The 10654-nt window shown below is 57.6% G+C and overlaps 1 protein-coding gene across 1 annotated transcript; it reads right to left on the minus strand.

Annotated features, from left to right (window-relative positions):
* Nucleotides 1-478: 478 nt before the first annotated feature.
* KLHDC7A (kelch domain containing 7A) lies at nt 479-2869 on the minus strand. The gene has a single exon (XM_068967051.1). It carries the CDS (start codon nt 2867-2869, stop codon nt 479-481), a length of 2391 nt encoding a protein of 796 aa, XP_068823152.1.
* Between the last annotated feature and the right edge of the window lie 7785 nt (nt 2870-10654).

Here is a 10654-nt window from a genome sequence, read left to right on the forward strand (position 1 = left end):
CCTGAGTGTGTCCCAGGTGTTTCTGGAGGTTGGGGCTCAGTGCCCAAAGGTTAGGAAGAGGCCCTGCTGGCTTAGAGAGGGCTGGCCCAGATCCAGCAGGGTCAGCTTGACGGGTCACTGGGAGTCAAAAAACCTCTGGAACTGTGCCTGTGTTAAGGCTGTGCCCCTGAACTTTGCTGGGGTCCTGGCACCCCCTCCCCACCAAATTCAGTCCTCAAGCAAGATGGTGGCCAACCTTGCAGATGTGGGCACTGTGGGCCTCAGAGCATCAGTCCTCAGTCTCATCTTCACACTAGGGCTGCTGCCCAGAGAGGGCAAGACGCAGCTAAGAAGCCAGACCGTGGAGCAGGTGGGACTGAAATTCACCTTTTGTCGGCCAGATTCCCCTGCGCCCCGACCACCCAGAAGTGGCCCATGCCGCGATGGGTAGGGCTGTTTTTCCGTCTAGTCTTGCAGAAGGAGCCCAGCAGATGGGCCGCTAGACCCTGGTCTGGGGCACATCAGGACCGGGCAAGGTCAGGACGGTGGGCAGGAGGGTGCCCTGCGGGGAGGGGAAGGCCTGCAGCATTTCGGGCACGAACCTGGGCGAGATGCAGTCGGCCAGGAAGCGCAGCGTGCGCCGGCGCCCCACGCAGTAGACGAGCTCGTCCACCACGGCGCACTGGAAGGCGTCGGGGTACGGCGTCCGGTACGTGGCGCACTCGTACCAGAGGCGGGCGCTGGCGCTGCAGCGGTACACGCTGATGCCCAGGCTGCGGTTGAGGTCGAAGCGATAGAGGAAGCCTCTGACCGCCACCATCTCGGCCGTGCGGTCCCTGCCTCCCCCGGTGGGCGCGGCGCGCCAGCGCTGCTCCCGGGCGGAGAAGCGCAGCAGCAGGTAGCGCAGCGAGCCCCCGGTGACGAAGAGCTCGCCCCCGCTCGCCGCCGCCGTGTGCGCCAGGGCGAAGGTGTCGTTGGGCAGCGGCGGCGCAAAGGTCCAGCGGTCCAGGCGAGGGTCGTAGCGTTCCACCGTGTTCAGACACTCGCCCCCGACGGCGTACAGCTGCCCGTCCAGGGCCACCAGCCGGCAGTGCGGCCGCGCCTGGTTCAGGGGGCACACCTCGCTCCAGATGTCCGTCAGCGGGTTGTAGCAGAAGACGCGCTTGGAGGGCTGGCGCCCCGAGCCCTGGCAGCCGGACACCAGGAAGAGGTAATTGAAGAGGCTGCAGATGGCGCAGCCCCGGGACACAGCCTCGGGCGGCAGGCGGGCCAGCGGGCGCCAGGCGTCCTGCTCATCGTCGTAGCAGCAGAGGCGGCCGGAGCCTTCCTGGGGGCACACGTCGGCCACCACTAGGTGCTTGCGCCCCCGGAGCCGGCGCTGGAGGACCAGCTCCCGCTCCGCCCCGCTCAGGCACCCGTAGACGTCCGGGCTCCGCAGGACCTGGAGGTAGTTGTCACTCATCACCTTGTAGGCGGCCTCCTTCAGGGGCTCCAGTTTCTTCCTCTTGGCAAAGGTCAGCACCTCGTAGCAATTGCCCAGATCCAGGTGGACCTCTGGGGCTGATCCAGGGCTGAGCGGGGGGTGGAAGAAATTGGTGCCAGCCACAGAGTGCACGTGGGGTTTCCCGCGGCTTCCGGCTGAGCTGGACTCAGGAGAATCCTGGGACATGGGGCGGGTGGGCGCGGCTCTCTGGTCTGGGCAGGATGGAGCAGCCTCCCCAAAGCTGTCGAGCTGCAGCTGAAGCTCTGGGTTCTCCACGATCTGAAGGAGGCTCTCCTTGCGGCTGAAGCCTCGCGTGGAGCGGGAGGGGTCAGACTGGGGGGAGGCGGCCGTCTCCAGTCCGCCTTCTCCGTCATCGGCGGGCCGTCCAGACGCTGTCCTTGTTCCCAGGGGGCCTGACACTGACTCAGGGGCTGGAGCCCCTGCTGGGGCAGCTGTTGGGGAGGCCAGCCTGCTCCTGGAGGTGGCCTGAGAGGTGGACTCCACATAGTAATCGTACACCTTGCCCTTCAGCCTGGGCCTGATCCCCTCCAACTTCTCCGGTATGAAATTCTCCTCTACTCGAACCCGGGCCACAGACGAGAAGGTGTAGGAGGCGTCGGAGGCGCCCTCCTGCTGGCGCAGGGCCAGGCCCAGGTCCGAGGCAGCCTGGAGGGCCCCTGCCTCCTCCCTGAGGACCCCTGACGCGTGGGTAAAGACCCAGCTGTTGTTCATGTCACACTGGCCTTCACAGTGGGCCGCCTGACCTTCATAGGGGGATTCCTGCTCCCCGCTCCCTGGATGCTTGGGGAGTCCACTGTCCTGCCCGGGAGCGAGCTCACCACCCACACGGCCTCTCTCCACAGCGGGGAGGCCAGCTGGGGGGTTTGGGGGTTTGCTGCACTGATCGGGGCAATGGGGCAGCTCGGGCTTACCGTCCACAGCTGTTCCGGCTTCCTGGCCTCCGCACCGAGGAGCTGGCAGGTCAGAGTCCGGGCGCTGCCCAGCGTGCTCCTCTCCAGCACGCTTCCTTCCAGCTTTCCTAGCCTCTCCAGCTTCTGAGACTGCGGATGAAGCTCTGGTGGCCGGGACTCTGGAGGCCTCTGTGTTCTCCCAGCTGCAGCCTGGCAGTCCTGTGGCCCCCTTGCTCCCCCTTCGGCGTCTCAGGTCCCACTGTGGTGCCCTGGGAACAGCCTCCTGGGCGGCAGGCTGCCTGGAGTCTCCTGCCTCCCCCTCGGCCTCAGCCTTGGCGTCCGTCCCCCGCGGTGGGGCCCGGGCTGGCCTGGACTTGTACAGCCTGTAGGCTGCAGTCAGCAGGAGCAGGGCAGCAGCGGACAGCACCAGCTGGCCCGTCAGCTGCATGTCCAGATGCCAGCCCTGGGCCTCTGCTCCTCCTCCTCTGGGGAGCATGTTCCCAAGCCGACCTGGGGCAGAGGAATGTCAAGAATCCGATTAATGATTGCCCAATAGGGGACGGTTCCTGGTTCCTGCTGGGCTGAGCGGGAGGGGGTTTGGGGCGAGCTCTGGCTGGGCCGGTGAAGAGTTGAAGCAAAGGTGACTTTTGAGCTGGCAGAGTTGGCCACCGAGGCCCGGGGCTGGCAGAGTGAGGTGGCCGGCCTCCCTGGGATCCTTCGGTGCTTTTCCCTGGGGGTGGGAGGCATCTGCCCGGAGGAGGCTGAGCTTGTGATCACCACCCACGCCAGCCGTGGCCGGAGGGGGCTCGGCACGTCCAGCGGGCTCTTGAAGAGGGAGGAAGCTCTCGGTCAAACAGTCACCCGATGCTAGGGAACGCTCGGGGTGGGAGGCTGCTTGTGTACGTCCTGTTTTCTCTTTTGCAAATCCTCTGGGCTGGGAGGTTGGGTGTGGTGAGCTGCGGAGCAGGTGGAGCCACGGCAGGTGTGGTGAGAGGTCCTTCTGGGTCTGCGCTCTTCCTGTTGAGGTCGGTGGGTCCCCACGGCGGGGTTGGTCTGCAGGCAGCAGCCGGGGAGGCTGAGCTGGGAGCTGGGCCAAGCCCCCTGACCTGGCTCCTGAATGACTGCCCTCTTTCCCTGCCCGATGCGGTGCCTGAGAAAACCAGCCTTGGGGTTGGAGTTGGGGGAAAAACACGGCGTTCGTACCTAGATCAGGGACAAACATGGGGCGCATCCTCACCCTTGGAACCAGACAGCCTCAGACAATCAGAGGCTGCGGGAGTCTCACTCGCCTCCCGTCTCAGCAGCGCCTGGCTCTGCCGCTAAGCTGTGTGACCTCAGGCAAGTGAGTGCACCTCGCTCTGCCTCCGTTTCTCCATCTGAAAAGATAGGGGGAACAGCCCCTCGTAAGGTCGTGGTGAGAGCGAGACGGGTTGCTGTGTGTAAAGGGCGCAGGGCCGAGCTCCTGTGGAAAGGCTTTGTCCATGTCACCCACTCCTCTTTCTCACCGTCGGCGCCATCGTCATCGCGTGAATCGTCATCGGCTGGACCTTTGGAGGCACTGGTGTGACTCTGCCCCTCCCCAGACTCAGGGCCTTTCGGGGTCCCCAGAGGCCAGGACGGGGGTCTCAGCATCACGCTGCCTGTGGGTGCTGAGGGTGCCAGGTGGGTGGGCCCGCCGCTGCCGGGTCCCCCTATTCCAGAGACGCTGTCACTCTCCACTTCCGAGTGTTGGCATCTAACTTAAAAAAGAGAATAAGAACCACTCTGTGGAGCAGGCACGTGTTTGGAGGAATTTGGCTCCGAAGCCTTGACTCGAGGAGAAAATCGTGATTCCTTACGGTGCTGTTCACAGCTCCCCCGCGCTCCTGTCTGTCTACCTGCCGCGGTCACCTCCTGATGGCCGCGTGCATGCCGCGACCTGGGCGGGGCCGACCCTCAGGGTCAGGTCACAGGCTGCCTCCTGTGCCTCCTGCCCGGCGCCTCCATCCTTCCGGCATCATCTTTTCTTTCCTTCTTGTTCTCCTGTTCTTCTCTCGCCCCTCTCAGCCTTCATCGCGTGGGCTGTGGCTCCAGTACGCTCCGCTCTGCTTGCTGGATTCTACGTCTCCAGGGATGCTCGACCTTGGGGCCTGAGGCACCACTTGGGCAAAAGCCAAGCTGATCGTGCCTTTCCCCAGGGAGGATGTGGGTGGACGCTCTGGACGACGCGGGTCTGTTGTCCACTATCCCGTTTGGGGGAGGGGAATTGCGATCCCCTTTTTATGGCAGCTCCAAGGGCGTGTCAGTTTGCCTGCAAATGAGGACTTCTACCTTTTGTTTCCAGACTCCAGACTTTTACAGACCTAAGTTCGTCCAAAGGTATGACTGCTCTGGGAGTCAGACGTTTTCAGCCTGTCCCACTGGTGACCTCTCTGAGAGAGTGTTGTTTCCTCTTTTTCCATCTCTGTCAAAATAGTGATTCACCATGATTGTCAGAAACAGATTGCCAAGCTCCGCCCCCAGATTTTACGATTCAGTGGGTTCAGGGTGGCTTCCAGGAAATCTTCGTTTTTAAAAATCATCTCAGGCGATTCCGGTGGGTAGAGGAATGAAAAGTCAGTCGGTTTTGTTTACTCGTCTGCTGGGTGATGGGGGAGCAGTTGCCCTCTATACCGCCCAGGTGAGTATCGGGGAAGCGGAATGAGTCCCGGGTATTTTGCATGAGTGAGGTCTTCCTGGGCATCCACAGAGGTGGGGTATTGTCATCACCTCATTTTACAGGTGGGGAAACGGAGGCTTAGAGAGATTATGCACCAATGTCAACAGAGGTTGTCAGTGGCAGAGGCTTGATTTATAGCCAGGTGTCTCTAACTGCAAGGCCCATTTGTCTTCCCCTGGGACGGAGAGGATGAGTTATAAAGGAGAATAACAATGATTTGTCCAGTGGTAAAATCAGGGCTTTGGAGACTGGCTTGGGGTCCCCCCGGAGCCAAGCTACCATTCCCGCAGGCAGGGCAGCTCTGCACATCCCCTTCCTGAGAGAGGAGACTGCATACCCCCCTGGTGTGCTGTGGCCTGGTTTGACCTCTCAGACACCACCAAGCGCACAGGGCTTCAGCCCCTTAGAGGGGCTGCTTCCCACCCAAGAAAGGCTTCATGTGTCCTGGAGTGCCACCCCTACAGCTCCACCTTCCAGCCTTTAAGCAGACAGTTGCTCTTTCCATTTGAAACTGTGCTCCTGGATGTTACATGTAGCCGCACCCGACCCCTGGGTGGCCAGGAGAAAGTGAAGGGGCCACTGGGAGGAGAAGACACAGTCCCAGCCCCAGGGAAGGACCTCCCTGCAGATCTGGAAGGTGGTGCACACGCCTGCGATGCCTTCAAGCCACAGTGTATCACAACGGAAATTAACAAGGTGACTTGTGGCAAAGTAAACCAGACTGGGCTGGATGGCCAGGGAGTCTGGAGCAAGGGGCATCAGAAGAGGGGTCAGGAGAGAATTCCAGAAAGGTGTTTAGTCTTGAGTATGCCAACAAAGAAAGAGGGGGCATAGACGGATTGACTGCGCGCGTATGTGCTAAGTCATTTCAGCCACGTTCAGCTCTGTGCAGCCCTGTGGACCGTACCTGCCAGGCTCCTCTGTCCATGGAATTCTTCAGGCAAGAATACTAGAGTGGGATGCTGTGACCTCCTCCGAGGGATCTTCCCAACACAGAGATGGAACGCAGGTATCCTGCATTCTAGGTGGATTCTTAACCTACTGAGCCACCTGGGAGGCCTGGACTGGTTGATTGATGTGACTGATATTTCCCAGATGTTGGCTGTATACCGGGCCCTTATGCTGGGGTGCAGGGACCTGGGTGAAGGAGCATGAGGGTGGAGGGGAAGGTGGCACTGGCGTGAACCCCGGCTTGGCAATTCCTTCTTTGGAGGGTGGAGGTAACACCTGTGAAAGATCAGAGCACACAGGAGACCTTCGTTAACGGAGGCTCCCGCTGCACGCCCTCCATTTTGGTCCTCAGTGACCACCGCTGCCTGAGGTTGTTATAAAGTATAGGCTTTATTATTATTCGGGCAGGATGAGAAGGGGGCCACAGAGGATGAGATGGTCGGATGACATCACTGGCTCAGTGGACATGAGTCTGAACAAACTCCAGGAGATGGTAAAGGACAGGGAAGCCTGGGGTGCTGCAGTCCACGGGTTCGCAGAGAGTTGGACACGACTTAGTGACTGAGCAGTAACATGGCGAGGTCAGCAGATCGGGAGATGCTGCTACTGGAAAGAGAGCTTGTTGTTCACGGTTCTCTAGAGGAGCCCATCCAAGTGCCATTCAGGGCCATGTGAGGAAGCACCAGGGTCACCAGAGGCAGAGAGGGTAGGGGAAAGAGGGAGCAGAGATTTATGATGTTTTTCATGAGAAGGGTTGGGGGAGACAGGGTAAACAGGCTTCAAAGTGCAGGGGTCCTGAGGCTACGTTAGTTTGTCACCTCCCTGGTCCTGCAGCGGCTCAGTTCAGTCGCTCAGTCAGGTCCGAATCTTTGCGACCCCATGGACTGCAGCACGCCAGGCCTCCCTGTCCATCGCCAATCCCCAGAGTTTACTCAAACTCATGTTCATTGAGTCAGTGATGCCATCCAACCATCTCATCCTCTGTCACCCCTTTCTCCCGCCTTCAATCTTTCTGAGCATCAGGGTCTTTTCCAATGAGTCAGTTCTTCGCATCAGGTGGCCAAAGTATTGGAGCTTCAGCTTCAGCATCAGTCCTTCCAGTGAATATTCAGGACTGATCTCCTTTAGGATGGACTGGTTGGGTCTCCTTGCAGTCCAAGGGACTCTCAAGAGTCTTCTCCAACACCACAGTTCAAAAGCGTCAATTCTTCGGCGCTCGGCCTTCTCCTGGAGTGATTAGGGCAGGGGAATATTGGAGCCCTGTGAAAGCCCAGAAGAAGGTGGTTGGAGGAAGCCTTTGGGCTTATTTGCATATGATAAGTGTGCTCCTGGGTGAGTCGTTTGCCATTGCTAGGAACTAGCTAAGACTTGGGAGCTCACAGTCAGCTCAGAGGGCCCAGATGACAGAGGGTGGAAAATATAGAAAATAAGAGGATATAGTTACTACAGGGAGTCGGAACCAGAAGTGGGAGAGCAGGGGCTCTGGGGCCTCTCAGAGGCAGCTGGCTCCCCCAAGGGCGGTGGGGAGTGAGCTTCAGGCGCTAACCTGAAGTCTAATCCCATCCGTCAGGTGAACACGGCGCTCCTGCCAGCAGACTTCAAACTCCATAAATTACAGCTTTTTTTTTTTTTCCCCTCCAGTCCATTTGGAAAAAGTGAAATGAACAAATGAAGACAGGAGCAAAATTACAAGATAATTGGAAGTCTATATCGGGCTTCTGTGGCTGTGCGTACACGCCGCCAATCTGGTCTTTCTGTGCGGGCAGGATAAATTGAGAACTCTTCGGCTGGCTCAGGGGGTGGATAAAACAGTCAGAGACAAATGCGTGCCATGCAAATAAACAGACCCATCTTCCAGTGATCAGCTTTGCATTCCCCTCTGCCAGCGCCTCCTCTGGTCCCCTCAGTCTGACGGTCTGTGTGTTCCAAGGTGGAAGTTGATCCCAGGTGGGTGAGGGTCTGAGTGGAGGGCCCGAGGTTGGGAGGAGCTGGGCGTGGGCACTTTGGGAGGTAAAGTTTGTGTGTGCAGAGAGGGGGTGGAGATGTCAGAGAAGAAGTTGGGGAATTGTGTGGCCTTTTACACACATACACACACATACACGCACATATACACATGAACACACGTGCATCTATATATGCACACGTACGAATGCGCATGCACGCACACACCCATGCGTGCACACATACACACGTAGATGCCTGTGTATGAATGCACACGTATGCACACATGCATGCACACATATGCACTTGAATGAGAACATGGACTTATTGAATCCAGAAGGGTCATCCACAAATGGATCTCACCCAGTGGGGAAACTAAGTCCTAGCTGTCTATCCAGCTGGGCCTGAAACACAGGGCACTGGACTGGGTCTAGGGGCAGAAGAGCAAGTCAAGGGTAAACTGCCATTTGTATGAAGAGTATTCAGTATCTGAAGGTGGCGGGGCAGTTCTGAACACTCACCCAAGGCCCACAGTTTGTGAGTGGTACACAGGTGGGACTCGAATGGTCTCCTCTCTAACCCTGGACCCGGCATCCACCCAGCCCACTCTGGTACCGGCTGCCAAAGTTCACCTCCACGGGAACCCAGGTAGGACCAACACTGCCCTCCAAGGGGTCTCATCATCACAGTGCCTTGACACTCTGGGGTGAGCGGGGACAAGGGGCGAGTGAGGCCAGGATTTTGGAGAGGACAAGGCGTGTTATAGCCATCAAAAAAGGGGATTTGGCCTGGAAAGGGGATTTCAAAGAGCTGGGAATGCCAAGGGCATGAAGAAAGGTCCTACTTACAATTTCCGCTGCACAGACCATTAGGAAACAGAACAATGGTATGTGATACGTGCCTGTGAATTTGATGGGGAAATTGAATGTGAAACGATTCATGGGTGCTGTGCTGTTTGAAATGGCAGATCGCATCCTGATTTTTCCTCCTGGGGTGGAAAGAACTGAAGCGAAGGGAACATCGTGAGGTTTGAATATGGGGCATAACCCTCTGCCTGCCTACAGGGAGGCAGAGTTTTCCCAGGGAGCTCAGAGCCAAGAGTGAGAGTAATAATGATAATAATTACAATCATAGCTGATATTTCCTGGATGTTCGCTCTGTGTCAGGCTCCGTACTCTGCTGGGGCAGCAGGCACTGTCTCCTTTAGTCTTCACAGAGCCCTACAGGGGAGGCAAGACCCATTCCATGGATAAGGAAACAGGCTTAGTTTCTCAGCCAAGGTCGAGTCACTTTTACACCAACGCCGTTCTGGAGAAACCCTGTCTGCATGCTGTTAATAAGATCCCTATGTGAAGCACTATAAACATGCCCATAATCCCAAAAACCAATCAACTGTATGACTTTGAATACCATCAGGAGCATGGGTCTTCTCCTGCCCTGAGTCCGAGAGAGGTAACACCTTTGTCCCTGATCCCTTGACAACTACCTTAATATACATCACTTAATATACAACAACCTTAATATCAGTTCAGTTCAGTCGCTCAGTTGGGTCCGACTCTTTGTGACCCCATGGACTGCAGCACGCCAGGCCTCCCTGTCCATCACCAACTCCCGGAGTTTACTCAAACTCATGTCCATTGAGTCGGTGATGCCATCCAACCGTCTCATCCTTTGTCATCCCCTTCTCCTCCTGCCTTCAGTCTTTCCCAGCATCAGGGTCTTTTCCAATGAGTCAGTTCTTCACATCAGGTGGCCAAAGTATTGGAGTTTCAGCTTCAGCATTAGTCCTTCCAATGAACACCCAGGACTGATCTCCTTTAGGATGGACTTGTTGGATCTTGTTGGAGTCTCCAAGGGACTCTCAAGAGTCTTCTCCAACACCACAGCTCATCACTGCTGATTCTGAAAATCTCTGTGACTTTGTTTTCTCATCTGTCAAACAGGCATGAGGTCATCCCTCTGGGGTTGTTGTCAGGAAACAATAGGCTGCCTGGGAAGGGCACCTGGAGCAGGCGCTCTGCAGGGCTGGCCAGTGTATACAGAAAGCCTTGATGGATCGCGCTGGAATCCATTGCTGTCAAGGGCTGGTGGTGGGGCTTGGCCCGGGCTAAATGCTTCAGAGGTAGTTTCTCATTAAAATGAATGTTCAGTCTCACCACCAGGAAGAAACTCAGAAAGGTTAAGTTCTTTGCCCAAAGCCATACAGCTAGGAAATGGCAGCCCTGAAATTCAAACCAGGTCCCCTTAGATCTGAAACCAGGCTGTGTCCTCTCGCGTCATTGCTCAAGTCTCCTCCGGCAATGCTCCAGGCTGTTGCCAGCCCCACGTGCCCTTCCGGGGGTGGCACGCTCCTTGGAGCTGGCCATCCTCGGAGCCCCATCGGGGTAGCTCGTCTCTCCCCTCTGCTCTTGCCTTCCTCTTCCACAAGCCATGTTCTGAGCTGCCACTGCGGGCCCCAAGATGTCCTATGGCTCCCCGCGGCCTCCCCTATCAAATCGAAACGCCTCAGCCTGTTCTCCGAGGTCCTTTCAATGCCCCGACCTCATTTGTCACTGTTCTCAAGCATGCGTTCTGCTCCAGCCAAGCTCATCTGTTTACTGTCCCCTCGTCCCTGCTGTCGCACGGGCCATCTCTCCTGCTCCTGGTGCTTTCCCCCGCATCTCTGCTGTTCTGCTCCCTTTTGTAAAACCC

This window comes from Capricornis sumatraensis, chromosome 3, assembly GCF_032405125.1.
Source record: "Capricornis sumatraensis isolate serow.1 chromosome 3, serow.2, whole genome shotgun sequence".
Taxonomy (NCBI): Eukaryota; Metazoa; Chordata; class Mammalia; order Artiodactyla; family Bovidae; genus Capricornis; species Capricornis sumatraensis.

What these genes read in the sequence shown, in the direction of transcription:
- KLHDC7A (XM_068967051.1), bottom strand. Translation starts at nt 2,869, where the DNA reads ATGCTCCCCAGAGGAGGAGGAGCAGAGGCCCAGGGCTGGCATCTGGAC.